The sequence below is a fragment of the Gopherus evgoodei genome, chromosome 9 (genome assembly GCF_007399415.2).
Source record: "Gopherus evgoodei ecotype Sinaloan lineage chromosome 9, rGopEvg1_v1.p, whole genome shotgun sequence".
Taxonomy (NCBI): Eukaryota; Metazoa; Chordata; order Testudines; family Testudinidae; genus Gopherus; species Gopherus evgoodei.
The window spans coordinates 61,877,707-61,894,467 of record NC_044330.1 but is presented as its reverse complement, the minus strand read 5'-3'; the positions used below and the strand labels follow the sequence as shown (position 1 = coordinate 61,894,467).

General features: G+C 50.2%; 1 protein-coding gene across 5 annotated transcripts in view; it reads right to left on the bottom strand.

Moving 5' to 3' along the window:
• LOC115657517 (probable E3 ubiquitin-protein ligase MID2) overlaps positions 1–16,761 on the bottom strand; it is a 401,900-nt gene that overhangs the window by 324,154 nt on the left and 60,985 nt on the right. For all 5 annotated transcript variants that reach the window (XM_030575451.1, XM_030575455.1, XM_030575456.1 and 2 more), the window contains exon 2: positions 7,231–7,946. In XM_030575451.1, coding sequence (XP_030431311.1) covers positions 7,231–7,890 — 660 coding nt within the window. In that variant the 5' untranslated portion in view covers positions 7,891–7,946. The remainder of the gene's footprint in view (positions 1–7,230; positions 7,947–16,761) is intronic.

The window sequence follows — 16,761 nt, the reverse complement described above, 5'->3', positions numbered from 1 at the left end:
ACCTCTCTTTCCTCCCTAAGGTGGTGTCTGTCTTTCATGTCAATCAAGAAATCTTCCTCCCAGTCTTCTTCCAGAAGCCGCACCCATCGCATTGGGAACAACAGCTACACACCCTGGATGTCCTCAGGACTCTCACCTTTTATATCGAGAGAACCAAATCCTTCCGAAGGTCACCTCAGCTCTTTATAGTTGTCACAGACCAGATGAAAGGCCTACTGGTCTCTTCCCAATGAATTTCATCTTGGGTAACATCCTGCATCTGCACATGCTATGAATTGGCTCACGTTCTGGCTAGCCACCTCACTGCCCATTCTACTCAGGCGCAAGTGTCATCTGCCGCCTTCCTGGCCCATATCCCCATCCAGGAATATGTCAGGCAGCTACCTGGTCATCGATTCACACCTTTGCCTCACATTACGCATTGGTTCAACAGTCCAGAGATGATGCAGCATTTAGCTCAGCGGTTTTGCATTCTGCAACATCTCACTCCGACCCCACCGCCTAGGGAAGGCTTGGGAATCACCAAATTGGAATCGATATGAGCAAGCACTCGAATAAGAAAAGATGGTTACTCATCTTTGTAATTGTTGTTCTTCAACATGTGTTGCTCATATCCATTCCAAACCTGCCCTCCTTCCCCTCTGTCGGAGTAACTGGCAAGAAGGAACTGAAGGGGCCGTTGGGTCGGCAGGGGTATATATCCAGCGCCATAACGGCGCCACTCCAGGGGGTGACCCAGCCGAACCACCGAGTGTTGCTAGGGTAAAAGTCTTCCGACGAACGTGCATGCGGCGCGCGCACACCTAATTGGAATGGATATGAGCAACACATCTCAAAGAACAACAGTTACAAAGGTGAGTAACCGTCTTTTCTTCTTCAGTTGCAATCCCTCCCAGTTTGGTATCATCTGCAAACTTAATAAGAGTACTTTCTATGCCAACGTCTAAGTCGCTGATGAAGATATTGAACAAAGCCAGTCCCAAAACAGGCCCCTGCGGAACCCCACTTGTTATATCTTTCCAGCAAGATTGGGAATCATTAATAACTATTTCGGGGAGCCTCTGTTATCTTTCTTCCCCAAAGTGATTGTGACCCAAACAGAACGCTGCACTGAAACACCAAAGAAAGAACATCTACAGAACTAGGAAACTACAATATTGGAGAGCACAGGAACTGACTTTTATTTTTCCCAGAGGGTGCTCCACCCATGCTCCACCCTGAGACCCTGCCCCCACTCCACCCCTTCCCCTGAGGCCCCATCCTCACTCTGTCTGTTCACCCTCCCCACCGGCTCCACTCTCGCTGCTCTCCGCCCTCCCCTGCAGGGCCGGCTTTAGGCCAATTCAACCAATACCCCTGAATCAGGCCCCACCCCTAAGAGGGCCCCGCACTCAAGCCCCGTTCGGCGTACTGGCAAAAGCCGGTGCACTGTGCCAGGGTGGCCTGGCTTTAAATTGCCACCAGAGCCCCACTGCTGGAACCCTGGGGTAGGGCTGCAGGGCTCTGAGGGCTATTTAAAAAGTCTGGGGCTCTCCTGCCTCTACAGCCCCGCCCCTTTAAATAACCACTGGAGCCCCGCCGCTTCCCCAGGCTATTTAAAGGGCCAGGACGGTAGAAGCAGGGGAGCCCTGGGCCCTTTAAATAGCCCCCAGAGCCCTGGGGTAGCAGGGGGCTCTGGGGGCTATTTTAAGAGCTGCAAGAGCCCTCCCCCGCTTCCCCAGAGCTCCCTCGGCTATTTACGGGGCGGTGGAAGCAGGGCAGCCCCAGGCCCTTTAAATAGCCCCCAAACCCCTGGCTGCTGCTGCTGCTACCCCGAGGGGAGAGGGAGGAGGAGGGGGCAGTCACCGTACAGGGTGGGCTGTACCCCCTGTATCCACATGCCCTGCCCACAGCCAGCCCCTGCTGCACCCCCTGCCCTGCCTGCACCAGCCCGTCTCCAGCCAGCCCCACACCCCCTGCCTCCAGCCCCGCAGTTCCTGCCCTGCCCGCACCAGCCCATTTCCAGCCAGCCCCGCACCCCCTGCCGTCTCCACCCAACCCCTGCTGCACGTCCCTGTCTGAAGCCAGCCAGTCCCACACTTCTCTGTCTCCAGCCCTGCCGACCCATGCCTCACCCCCCTCCATGGCCCTACTTGAAGCCAGCCAGCCCACTCCACCCATTTCCAGCCAGCCCCACACCCCTTGCCCTGCCTGCAGCCAGACCCTACCTCCAGTCAGCCCCTGCCCTGCCTCCAGACAGTCCCATCATGTCCACTGGTGCCCTGCAGTTCCCAGGGCAGTAACCCTGCACACCTACTTCAATGAGGAGGGCAGGGAGCAGCTGGGACCCACAAATGTGCACACTGGGCTAGGGTGACCAGACAGCAAGTGTGAATAATAGGGACAGGGGGTGGAGGGTAATAAGATCCTCTATAAGAAAAAGACCCAAAAATTGGGACTGTCCCTATAAAATCAGGACATCTGGTCACCCTAGCACACCCCCAGGGAGTGGCGGGGACCCACACATGTGAAACGGAGCTCATTTCTAGTTCAGGCCCATCTTTTTAAAAAAGAACTTTAGGTAGGATTAACATACATCCGTATTTTCCCAGACATGTCCATCTTTTTGGTTCTTAAATCACCATCCAGGAGGAAAATACGGAGGTATGGTAACCCTACTGGTACAAAAAATACATACTGTGGCACATCCCTTAAATCAGAACTTTTTATAGGGAACTGGTTGCTAAGAAATGAAAGGCCTTTTTAACATTTTTTTTAAGTCATCCATGTCGGGGTCCTGCCGAAAACGTTTGAATTGGGCCCTGCACTTCCTAAAGCCAGCCCTGCTCCCCCGAGTGCTGTCCGACAGCAGCCAAGCCGCTGATCAGCAGCCCCGCCAAACAGCTCCGGCTGGGGGGTGCTAAGCACTCCTTATTTTTTTTCCATGGGTGCTTGAGACCTGGAGTACCCGCAGAATCAGTGCCTATGTTGCAGAGATCACCACTAAACATGACAGTGGTATTTGAGACACTTTAATAAGAAACCTAGGCAGCATCACCAATATGGGGTTGCCATTGACAAATGCTGACTGTTTCAGTTGCTACCATTTCATTTATTTCTGTTATCAATAGTCCTTAGACAGTATTTTCATAGTATAAATGTGCAAAAATAGTAAATTTAAACAATTTGTGGTTAGTGTTTGTTTCTATGTATGCAAATTAGTCTAGAGAATAGCCCTCAGTTAGGACAAGACTTCTGGAAAGTTTTATTGTCCAATCATCAGTCCTTTTATTTAGAAATCTAACCTGTGCATGAAAGAGTGCCTGGCAGTTTTGCTAGAGAGGGGAAAGTATTTCTTCCTGCCCCCTCACATAACAAAAGTAGATGAATTGATTTTGCTTAAATATTTAAAAAAAGAAATCACTTTTAGGCTGAGAATAAGCCTGGAAAATTTCAACTGGAAAGAGAAGTGATGAAAAAATTATGAGCATGTGAAAGAGGATTCTAATGGAAATCTGACTAACTATAGTCTTACTAGCATAATCAGTAATATAACAGACTATACAGGTTTTTAATTTTGTTTGAAAATAAAATTAATTAAAACTATTTTGCAGATTCACATGGAATGCATTGGGTTGGGGGGAGAGATTTCTAATTTTATATTTTGTATGTAGGTCAAATATCAGGCATTCAGGTTCACTTCAGATTCAGTGGAGCCATTAGTGCTGCTTAAAAATCAGGCTTCAAAGTACTCCTCAGGGACTGTGGGAAGTATTCCAGGAAGTTTGATCTCTCCAACTTGGAAAGCGCAGAACTGTAATTCAGTTCAGATCAAACACATGCTACATACTTGTGTTGGGGGGGATGATCACCCATTTCTGCTGCTTCACTGTGGGGGATATTCCAGCTGGAAAACAGTCTACCACAGAGGGAAGGTTCCCCAGACACAGAGAGCAAGGTGGCAACACACCTGAGGCTACTTCCAGGCGTATCTCTGCAGGGACTGGGAGAAGGTGGGGAGGGAGGGAGGGAAAGGAAGGCTGATGAAAATGATAAATAGTCCTTATACAGCAGACAAATGAGATGGGAGGATAGGAAGGATGGTGCAGCAGACAGGTCACAGGAGAGGCAATTCCCAGCTCAACCACAGGCCTTGTGCAAGTCACTTAATCTCCCCTGCTGCTTGGTTCTGCACCTATACAATGAGGTAACAGCTGTGGCGCTGAAAGCCCCAAATGATTGTGAGGTGTCCAGATAGCCCGGGACAGATGGCTAGATATAGAGCTTTGGCCAAAAGGGCAGGAGAGGGGAGACTGTCTGGTGCGCTTCAGTGGTGCTGGGGAGTTTATTGCTGGTACTGCTGGAGAAGGCTGTCCCCAGTGCAGATCCTGCAATGGCATCAGTTAGCAGGAGACCGACAGAGGAAGGGGGACAGATGCTGTCAGGATTGACCTGACGGGGCCAATGAGCAGCATGCAGTTGGTACCTGTCAGAAGTAGGAGCTGGGGAAAGGGAAGTTCCCGGGGCACATCACAGCTAGCAGAACAGAACACGCCATGCCTGGGAGCATCAGGCCCCAGGACCATTATCCCTAGAAAGACTCACATGAACTGCATTGTACAAGGCTGGTTAGCTCACCCCGTCTGATCAGGATGCCTCAGCCACACCGACATCGGCTTCAATCTCTGCAGTGAGGATGTCTACCCCTCCCCCACTGTGCCTCCAGCCCATCCTGGTTAGATCAGGATACAGCTCCCAGGGGCAGATTGAGCCTCCAGATTTAATGGGAGCATTATACTGTAGCTACAGGCGGCACCAGTCACCTGCAGCAGCACCCTCCACCCCAGTACTGATCCCAGCCCAATGTGGAGGGGAGGGCCCAGGCCTAGCTAGAGAGAGACTGAGCTGTGATCACTTTGCAGTGGTGGCTCTGGGCTTTGTGACATGGCACACTGGTCACAGCGCCTCTTGGGTTCAGCACCCTTGGTTTCATGATTTTTCCCAGGCCCCCGTGCATTTCCTGCAAGCATGCAAGCAGCATGAACCCAGGAATTCTGCCATGGCCTTTGGAGCTCAGCTCCACCACAGTCAGCACTGCTTCTATGGATGGAGTCGGCTTAACTCCTGGAAGAGCCAGTGTGCACCGAAACATACGGGAACGGAGAAGGAACCTACCCTGCGATCAGTTTAATTGACCCTTTCCATATTCACAGCAAGTCTAGCTGACAGGTTCATCTGCTCATTTTTCTGCCTCTAATAAAGAGGAGACAGCGGCTTATGGGAGATTATAGGGGCTGAGCAGAAAGGAAGGCAGTCAAGCACGGAGATGCAGCCATGCTGCCAGATAGGTTACTGACCTCAGCACTTAGTCAGCTATTCGCCAGGCAGTGTGTGTGTTCTGACCAAGTGCCATTGAGTAACCTTCATTTTCCAGGCCTTATCTCATGAAACAAGAGCCAATCGTGGAGTCACCCCAACAAAGCTTTGGACAAGCCGACCTGGGGAAGGCTAGTAGTAATACCCCCACTAGTGCTAGACAGACCAACCACCCCCAGAAACAAAGAAAGGCAACAGAAGACTTTTGTCCTTACGGGATAAATAAAGGCTGCCAAAACTCTTCAGTGCAGAGAAACTAAGGAACCTGGGCACGCATAACTAGGCACTGAATGGATGGGGAACGAGAGTGTGGATTGAGGAAAAACAGAGAGACAAGGCTCCCATTGGTTAATAAACCAATAACTTTAATCCAGGGCCTGGCCAATGTAGCGAGAAACCCTGCAGCCCAATGACAAACTGCCTGGGGCTTGAGGGCCAAATCTAACTTGCATAGTCATTGCTGTACCACAATTAAATGCACGCCACCATATTCACACCTGGACTGGGATCTGATGTTTGTGGCAGAGTGCCCCTAGATCTGCTTAGTTCAGCTCACCCTGCAGTCCTAGATGGAAGGCACTGTTCCCATCTAGCCCTGGGGACAAAGCTGGGATTCCAGCTTCAAATACAGAAGGATAGAAGGACATTTCCTCACGTGCAATGCATGCAGATACAAGTCCCATTCAGGGGGATTACACTGCATGCCTGCATCAGGGAGGGAACAGATGCACCCCCAATTGCAGGGAGTGAATCGGGGGAGAGTACACCTCTAATTTCAATGACACTTCACCACTGATCTGTGTCGAGTCAGACACACTTCATTTCCAATAATCCTTCATTGCAGAAATTACAGTCAGCCAATAGACATAGCAAGGGTCTGCACACAGGACCCATTGCTGGGGCAGGGAGAGCAGCAGCTTGGAAGATCCAGGATCTGGGAAATCTGCAGGGATGTGCAAGGAAGATTTTTCAGTAGGAGAATCTCCACAATAAATACTAAGCAAATCCCTGAAATTCCTGGGTCCAATAGCCACAGCCAGCACCAGATCTCATAAGTTCCTGCACCCAGTGCCCAGCTCCAGTACTAGCTTCTCCACTACCCTGAAACTCCCCACTCATGCCCTCCCCACCCATACCCATTTCCCCAAAGCAGCCCTGCACTCTCTATTGCGTGGACATTCTTGGTGCTGCTGCCCAGAACCACCATTGCATTCTCTATTACACACAACAACCCCCTCTAATTTGGGGCACGGGGAGGCTTGTTCTGTACTTTGTGGGCTCTATGGTTTGGTTAGCATGCCTGAGGACTGAACTCGTGACATGCAGATCAGCAGAAAATGAACAACTTTCTTGCAATCATACAAGCAGGATCTCTCTTTCATGTGGTTCGCTTAACCTTCTAGCTGCCAATGGTCTGGAGATTTCACCGCTAAAGGATCATGCAGCTTTCATTAACCTATGGACCTTCTAAAGCCTGGAGGGTTCATTAGGTGTAAATAAGAGTCTGACTAGGACATCTGGAACTGATTTAGCTTTAAAAATACTCCACTGGAAAACCACGGTCCCTACAAGGAAGGCTGTCCAACTCTCAGCATGCAGCAGCTTTCCTCGTGGCACTAGGGCTCTGCCACTGAACCAGATGGCCAAAGAGCAACAGTTCACGGCATTCCACCTTTGACCCATGACACTTCACCATAGAGCTCAGGCCCACTGAAACTACAGCTCCCAGGATGCAATGCTTCATCATGCTCCCAGCTGGCACCTGCTCCATTTCCTGCACAATTCGGCCACACCTGGTTTAGGGCGAGCCCAGCGAGCCACAAACGACCCTTCCCAGCTCACACCACTCGTTTTGGGAAAGCCAGTGACTCTTACCTTGAGCTTCTCAAATCGATCACTCAGTGATGCCACCTGGTGGTCCCGGTGGCGTCCCACCAGTTTGCATAAGGCACAGATCAGCTGGTCGTCCGCAACACAGTACATGTTCACTTTCTCATTCTCGTGCTCCAAGCAAGTGAGTCCTCGGAAGTGTGTGTCCGGCACGGGCTCCACCAGGCGGTGGCTGGTGAATGGCTTCTTGTTAGGGTGCGTGGCCCGGAGGCAGCGGTCACAGTAGGACACCTCGCAGGTTATGCAGGTCTTCACCGCATCCCGCGGCGGGTCCTGCTCACAGAACTGACATGCTATCCTTTCACTGGACATGGCAGGGCTCTTGCGGTATGTTCTCTCTCGGCGGCTCTCGCTAGGGGAGTTGGGGCCACTCAGAGAAGCCTTTTGGAAGCGATCTATAATGTTCTGCAGGGTCACATTCCGCTTGAGGCCCTCTAGGCCGCGGTGGTTAAGGGAGATGACATACCTGCAGGTGGGGCACTGGAATGCTGTGATGGGCTCTATTGACTCGCTGGAGGAGCAGCTGGACACCAGGATGCGATGGGCACAACTGAAGCACAGGCTGTGAGCACACGGCAGCAACAGAGGGTCTTCAAATAACTCCAAGCAGATTGGGCAGGTCAATTCTGACTCCAGTGTTTCCATCTTTAGTTAAAACAATCCTGCTTTACCATCAAAAACCAGGGAAGCTGGTCAGATACCTACAAGAGAGAACAGGAGAAAGGAGCAGCATGAGAGCAAGCCACTCAATACAAGGGACTTCAGGAACTACATTAGCATCAGCAAAAGGAAAGATAGCAGTGACTCCTTCCTGCCTGAAACTGAGACCAGACATTTTCTTGGGGAAAGGAGAGAGGGATGCAGCCAGTGTGGATCTTAAATGCACTGCATTCACATGAGCATGGCAGGGGATGGTCCAAAACCTTCCATCACATCCTCAAGATCATATTCATACGAAGCTGAGACGTTGACTCACAATTTGCAGGAATATTTTCAGACAGGAAATTGGGGGTGGGAAAAAAGAGCCAACTCTGCTATAAAGCTTTCCCTCTTGCCTGGGAAGGAAGGATGGGACAGCAATGCAAAAAGCTAAGGCAAGGTAAACTGCACAATTTCACTGCAGAAGACAAGAAACAGAGGGATCGTGCCTGTCTTGTGTGCATGAGAATTCTGGTGTACATCAAGGAGGAAAAACAAGCAGCAACGATAAAACCCTAAACATTTTCTCTACTGATTAGAAAGCACCTACTTCTTTTCAGTGAAGGATCCTAGGAAAAGCATGGGAAGGGAGAGACTGGAGTCTTGGAACCTCTGACCAAGCAAAAGAGTCAGGGACTCCAATGTATTATTCTTTTGCTGTGTGTTTGAATCAGCTCCTCAGTCTTTGGGGTGGGGGTGGGGAAGAGAGGAGAGTGAGTTGATAGTTTCTAAACTTCCATCGCTCTATTTTCTCCAAAGCACTTCAAGGAAGAATGCAGCGGATCCTAAATCATCTCCAGCTGGAGGAAAACAGGGCTATATTTTTACACAGCTCCTCTGAGGAAGGTTTGAAATGGGCTCTGTTCAGATGCCGGGCTTTAAACTGCATCACCAAATGCATTTCCGAGCACAGAACAATAAATGGCTGATTTCACAGTGCATGAACTCAAATTAGTCCCTCCTGCCCTGGGCAAAACGGGCTACTCCATTTCATTCCTGGCAAACTGAGGGTATGTTTACACTATGAAATTAGGTTGAATTTATAGAAGTCTTTTTTTAGAAATCATTTTTATACAGTCGATTGTGTGTGTCCCCACACAAAATGCTCTCAGCGTATTAAGTTGAGGAACTGCATCCACAGTACCGTGGCTAGCATCGACTTCCGGAGCATTGCACTGTGGGTAGCTATCTCACAGTTCCCCCAGTCTCCGCCACCCCATTGGAATTCTGGACTGAGATCCCAATGCCTGATGGGGCAAAAACAGAATCGCGGGTGGTTCTGGGTATATATCGTCAGGCCCTGCCCCCCTCCCTCCGTGAAAGCAACGGCAGACAATCATTTCGCGCCTTTTTTCCTGGGTCACCTGTGCGGATGCCATACCATGGCAAGCATTGAGCCCGATCAGCTATTACCGTATGTCTCCTGGGTGCTGGCAGACGTGGGACTGCAGTGCTACACAGCAGCAGCTCATTGCCTTTTGGCAGCAGACGGTGCCTTACGACTGGTATCCGTCATCGTCGTACTACTGGGTGCTCTTTTAGTTGACCTCGGTGAGGAGTGACTCAGCCAGGTCATTCCCATCTTCTGCTGAGCACCCAGGAGATGATCATGGTTAGCATTCGTACTGCACCATCTTCTGGACAGCAGCCAGGAGATGTCGATGCCTAGCAGTTGAACTGCACCGTTTGCTGCCACATCAGAGAATCTTTGAAAGCCAGTTTCATGACTGGCCAGGATATAGTGAGACTGTTGTGTTTGTTTCTCCTTGATGAAACCCCCCCACACACCCCGGTTCACTCTACTTCCCTGTAAGCTAACCCACCCTTACCTGCCCCCTTTGATCACCGCTTGCAGAGGCAATAAAGTCATTGTTGCTTCATATTCATGCATTCTTTATTAATTCATCACACAAATAGGGGAATAACTGCCAAGGTAGCCCAGGAGAGGTGGGGGAGGAGGGAAGGACAAGGCCACATTGCACTTTAAAACTTAAAAACTTATTGAAGGCCAGCCTTCTGTTTCTTAGGCAATCCTCTGGGGTGGAGTGGCTGGGTGGCCGGAGGCCCCCCCACTGCGTCCTTGGGCGCCTGGGTGAGGAGGCTATGGAACTTGGAGAGGGCAGTTGGTTACACAGGGGCTGTAGTGGCAGTCTGTGCCCCTGCTGCCTTTCCTGCAGCTCAACCATATGCTGGAGCATATGAGTTTGATGCTCCAGCAGCCTGAGCATTGACTCCTGCCTTCTGTCAGCAAGCTGACACCACCTATCATCTTCAGCCCGCCACTTACTCTCTTCAGCCCACCACCTCTCCTCGTGTTCAGATTGTGCTTTCCTGCACTCTGACATTGCCTGCCTCCACGCATTCTGCTGTGCTCTGTCAGTGTGGGAGGACAGCATGAGCGCAAAGAACATTTCATCCCCAGTGCATTTTTTTCGCCTTCTAATCTTTGCTAGCCTCTGGGAAGGAGAAACATATGCAGTTGGTGGAGGAAAAAAAAGGAAGAGTGGTAGTTAAAAAGACACATTTTATAGAACAATGGTAAACCTTGCTGTTAACATTACATAGCACGTGTGCTTTCATTACAAAGTCGCATTTTGATGGCTTCACCATCCATTGCGTGGCTAACAATGAGGAACATTTCTGTTCAGCCACAGGCAAACATCCCAGCAGGAACAGGCACCTCTGAATGTCCTCTTAATAAAAGCACCCTATTTCAACCAGGTGACCATGAATGATATCTCTCTCCTGAGGATAAAAGAGAGATAAAGAACGGATGTTGTTTGAATGCCAGCAAACACCGGGACCATATGCTGCAATGCTTTGTTCTGCAATGATTCCTGACTACATGCTGCTGGCCTGGCGTGGTAAAGTGTCCTACCATGGTGGAAGAAATAAGGCCACCCTCCCCAGAAACCTTTTGCAAAGGCTTTGGGAGTACATCCAGGAAAGCTTTATGGAGGAGATGTCCCTGGAGGATTTCCGCTCCATCCCCAGACACATTAACAAACTTTTCCAGTAGCTGTACTGGCCGCAAATGCCAGGGCAAATTAATCTTTAAATACGCTTGCTTTTAAACCATATCTAATATTTACTCACCAGAGGTCCCTTCTCTGCCTGGCGGGTTTGAGAGGCACACTTGGGTGGGTTTGCGGGTTACTGGCTCCAGGTCCAGGGTGAGAAACAGATCCTGGCTGCTGGGGAAACCAGTTTCTCTGCTTCCTTACTGTGAGCTATCTTCCTCGCCCCCAAAACCCGTTTCTGTGTTGCGTCCTACTCCATTGATGGAGTCAAAGCACAGGGTTGGGGTACTGGTGGCTGCACCCCCTAGAATGGCATGCTGCTCATCGTAGAAGCATCATGTTTGGGGCTGTGACCTGGAGTGGCATTTGCCCCTCTGGTTATTTGGCAGACTTGCCTGAGCTCCTTAATTTTCACATGGCACTGCCACGAGTCCCTGTTATAGCATCTGTCCTTCATGCCCTTGGAGACTTTTTCAAATATTTTGGCATTTTGTCTTTTGGAACGGAGTTTTGATAGCACAGATTCATCTCCCCATACAGTGATCAGATCCAGTACCTCCCGATCGAGCCATGCTGGAGCTGTTTTGTGATTCTGGGACTCCATGGTCACCTCTGCTGATGAGCTCTGCATGGTCACCTGTGCTGATCAGCTCACTACGCTGGCTAATCAGGAAATGAAATTCAAAAGTTCATGGGCCTTTTCCTGTCTACCTGGCCAGTGCATCTGAGTTGAGAGCACTGTCCAGACTGGTCACAATGGAGCACTCTGGGATAGCACCCAGAGGCCAATACTGTTGAATTGCGTCCACACTACCCTAAATTCAACCCGGCAAGGGCGATTTAAGCTCTAATCCCCTCATCAGAGGTGGAGTAAAGAAATCACTTTACAGAGTCCTTTAAGTCAAAAAAAGGGCTTCGTCGTGTGGACGGGTCCAGGGTTAAATCGAGGTAATGCTGCTAAATTCGACCTAAAATCGTAGTGTAGACCAGACCTGAGTAGCAGCTCACTCATCCCTCCCAGCCCCAAACCCAACCTTCTCCCGCCCCTCAGACCAGGTCAGCTGCCTTCAACAAAAGTGCTTAAAAAGAGGCAATTAGCAGAGTTTAGATGGCAGTTGCTCCTCAGATGGCTGAAAAAAAGCATAAGTGATGCTCTGACATGCATTGACACTCTCTACGTTATTAACAGGCTTGGCAGAAGTTTGTGGGTTTTGATCATTTTGACAGATAATACTGATGTTTATTTTCATCCATTTTTTAGGTTTTTTCACAGTTGCTCAACATTATGGGAAGAGGTCACACACCAGGGGAGCAAGACAATAATGATATAATGGCAGTAGACATTGAAAGTCAGAAAGTTAAAGCTCTGTAACCATTAAAACACAAATTAACATGATCACATGTCAAAATATACAACGGAAACATCCCTAAATGCTCAGAAGTTCTCAAGTGGCATTTTTCTTACTTTTTGATTATTACTGCTGGAAATACTTTTTCTTCATTTTGTGTGTGTACTGTGAAACTGATGTGTACCGACATTCACCATTACAAATCTAATCCTTCCAAGTGTAATTATTAAACACCTACTGGATGAGCAATGGCTATCTGCAGTGGAAGTTGCCTGGTAAAACCACTTCCAGACCTCACACCAGCTTCTTTTCCAGGTGGAAATTTTCACTTCCGAAACATGCCAGAATAATGGACTGCAGGCACTAAGGAGAGGAAAAAACAAGTTGACCCAAGTGCTCCTGATGCCTGGCATGATGCAGAGTGGCAGAGGCTAATCAGCAAGCAGGGGCACTGCAGTAGGCTGCGAGACAGTCTGGCTGTGTATATCTGACACGTGCTCCCACTAGTTCTGTTCTGTGTTAAAAAGGAGTGGACTGCACTGCTGGCAAACCAATAAATGGTTAGTCATCTTCTCCGCTCTCCTGCTGGGAGCGGGGAGATGAAACTGTAGGAAGGGTACATTCACAGAGCACGGTCTCGGTAAAAACTCATATGCCTTCTAGGTCTAACTCACTCTTCCAGGTTGACTCTGATGTGAACTACCTAACACGAGGAAGACACAGCAATTACTGATCTGGGGAACAGTTGGACTGGTAGAGGCCCTCCAATGCACAATGCTCTGAGCTGGCTATCGAAGAGAATAGCTGGAAGGAGCTGGTTATGTGCCAAGCTGTCGTGGCACTGCCGTGTCTCAGAGGGACGGGCAGGATGCGCACATGGCCGACCTGGGAGGTTTCTTACTCCTGGTATGTGCATGGCAGGTGTGGGGGACACTTGCCCAGGGCAAGACACACAGACTCCTGTTCCTCTCCTTCTCCTCCCAGGAGGGCAAAGGGAAACTGCCTGTGGGTAACTTAGTGCTGGCTGACCCTGTGCGAGGGAGCAGGAGTGCTGCCTACTGCTAGGTGCTCTTCCCTACCCCCCCCCCCCCACATAGCTGTCTTTGTTTGCCAGGGAGGCTCCTCATTAGCCCCACGGCCTCCCCCTGCCTTCCTGTGCTTTCTCCCTACCCCTCGGCCCAGCAGGGGGACTCTCCACTGAGGAATGGGGCAGCTGTTTCCCACCCTCCCACAGGGCAGCTCCTCCAGCCCCCACCAAATCTGGGCCATTCTGAAAGAGCAGCCAGCCCTTTTCTATGGGCAGGCCCAGCCTCTTCTGCCCACGGGTGCAGCAGTTAGGCATCGCCATAGATAGCCACTCAGAGGGGGGCTCTCAGCAGAAACCCCACCAGTAAAAGGAGAGGTCAGTTATCCAGCCTGCCCTTTGCCTTCAGAATTAGGAGAAAACCAGCCAACAACCCAGCCCTAGTCATTCCATATTGGCACCAGCTGCTCCCTTGGTTTGTCACACTCCTGAGACGCTTGCTGTCACGGAGTCCCTGGGCGAAGCTCGAACTGCTCCCCACAAAGCCAGTCAGGACTTTGGGGAGCCTCTTCTCCCTTGTAGCAGACTGTTTTCAGGGCAAGAAGCTCACACGTCTTCACCTCCTGGGTCTCTCCTTGGAGCATTCAGCATCCTCTGCCCCTCCGTGCACTTCCCACAGCGAGCCCACCCCAGCAGGGTCCTGGGGAAGCCAGAGGGTCCTGCACCCTCACTTTGCAGTCAGACGTGACTCTCAGCCAGCCAGTAAAACAGAGGTTTATTAGATGACAGGAACACAGTCTAAAACAGAGCTTGCAGGTACAGAGAACGGGACCCCTCGGCTGGGTCTATTCTGGGGGGCCGTGAGCCAGACCCCTACATCTGCACTTCACTCCTCGTCCCCAGCCAGCTCCAGACTGAAAACCCCTCCAGCCCCTCCTCCTCTGCTTAGTTGCTTTCCGGGGCCAGGAGGTCACCTGATCTGTCTCCCACACGTTTAGCATCCCCTTGCAGGGTGGGAAGGGCCTGGCTATTAGTTGCTAGGCGACAGAGGGTTGGCCAGGAACTGAGGCCCCCACACAGTATTCAGAGAAAACATTAAGAACAGTCCCAGTTCGCCACACTTGCAAACACCCTCCCACGCACTACTCGAGGTGCCATATTTCTAGTGGCAGGCAGGTGGCTGTTTGTTTACTCCTGTGTCTGCGGCAGCAGCACTGTCAGTGATAAATGCACAGCCATGGGAATGGAGGAAACTCATTAATTTCTGCTAGAGAGCAGCAGGCGCTTTCTCACACAGCTTTTTAATATTAAATCTAAATCATCACATTCGATTACTCTTATTACATCTTAGCAACAAAGTAACTTTAAAAATCTATTTAGGCTCAAGAGAACACAGTCCTTAGCATCGACATAGCAGAGTGCTCGACAGGCAATGACTCGGTCATCCTTACAAGTTCCTGAGAGGCAGGTAAGGAGGAGTTATTTCAGAGATGGAGAAAATGAGGCATAAAGGAGTTAGAGACTTGTCCAGACAGCAAATTGGTGACAAATGGGATTAGAACTCAGCTTCCTGGATTCCAGCCCCATGCTCAATCCACTAGACCAAAGCACCTTTCATTGCCCCTACAAAACCCTACAATGTGGTCTAAGTAAAATCTATTTCTCAATACAACATCCCTGACGCTGAAAGAATTAATAGACTAAATCAGTGGTTTTCAATCTTTTTTCATTTGCAGACCCCTAAACGCCTTTGGAAATCTTAAGCATAGTCTGTGGACCCCCAGAAGTCCATGAACCACAGGTTGAAAACCACTGCACTAAGTCATTCCTTTGGGAAGATCTTGGTAGCAAAGCCTCTGATTACACATAGAGTAATGGGGCACTTTGACATCAGAGGCAGTGATCTGAAGTACATCACTGCAGCAAAACACTTCTCTCTCTCAGTGGCAACTCTGCTCCTGAGAGAATTCCTGTGTACCAGAAAGGTCCCCAATCTGAATAGTTACTGCCTGCCCCGGGGAGCAACCGTTTGGTAGGAACACGAACTCTCTTAGGATTTATGACCAGCCTCGGATGGAAAGAACCCACCCACCACTCCAAAGCATCAGGACTTCCCTCAACTGATCCAGCTAAAAGGACCTCCCCCAGCATTGCACCACTGCAGCTCCCTCAGATACTGCCATGCACTAGCCTCCAGGTGAGCTGATGCATCTCCTTAATGCCATTGGTGGAAACAATCAGACTCTGCAGATCCACTTTGCAGCTTTGTCGTTCCTTTGCATGTTGGACTGACTACAATGTGCCGACCAAGCGCAGACCAACCTGCCTGAATTCCTTCAGAGCAGATGCTCCAAGCGATACCTACCCTTGGAATAAAAGGTTGCACAAGACTTCTTTTGTTGTAGTTCTTGCAGGCCTGCGGCCACGCTGGTCTTTTGCTGGTGTAAGTCAGGAGTAAATCTAATGAAATCCGTGGGACTGCAACAAAGAGGGTACACTGCGAGCGCAGAGCCTGGCTGTCTGGAGCTAGCAATGGCTACATGCCCTATTGTCAGGCACTCTCAAAGCACTAACTCCCCTACATTATCTGGTAAGGGCAGAGCACCTTCCCTTGATGCCACAGTCACTGTGGGGGAGGGAGTGCGTAACTTTGAAGATAAAGGAGTCTGTTCTAATTACCATCCCCAGACCTAGACATTGACATGAAAACAGGTGGGGCAGAGAGTGCTCTGCCAGCTGGAAAAGAGGGTTTGGTAGCTGGGAGGTGCTCTGGAGACGTCTCACTGGAGGGGGAGTGGTCAGGAAGGTTTGAGAGCTGGGATGGTGCTCGAGGGTTCAGCACAGTGGTGCTCAGGGCAGAGAGGGTTTGACAGGCAGGAGCAGGAGCAGGGGCACTTTGGGAATGTCACAAGTTAATCTTAGGGACAGAAGACCCTTGCACCACATTGACCGGGACAGTTCCTCCTCATGCTGCCTCGGAGTCCCACCATGGGTTTCCGTCTCCAACTCCAACAAGAGCAATTCCCTAAATGGCTCCAAAAGCCCAGAGCAATCACTAAGATCACAAGGACGTGACAGGCTTCTACACAACCTGGGGGCAGTACCAGCAGCTGCTCCCTGACCACAAGGGGACTGACAGCAGCATGGCTTGGGGACCCGCTTCCCTGCTGAGCTTCAGGCATCTTCAAACATTCAGAAATGCAGGCAGCTTGTTGGAACCTGCCTGAGCCAGTACCGTATCATACAATCTATTCCGAACTGCCTGGAACAACACTTGCAAGTGCCTCGAGCAGACTTTCATCTCTGCCCGCACCAGCTCACAGAGCTTATAAAATTAATTAAAAATGTAATGTATCTTACTGCTGTAGTAATCCTTCCAAGGCCTGCCAAAAATACCCAAGGACTTGGAGTGTGGAAAAGCAGC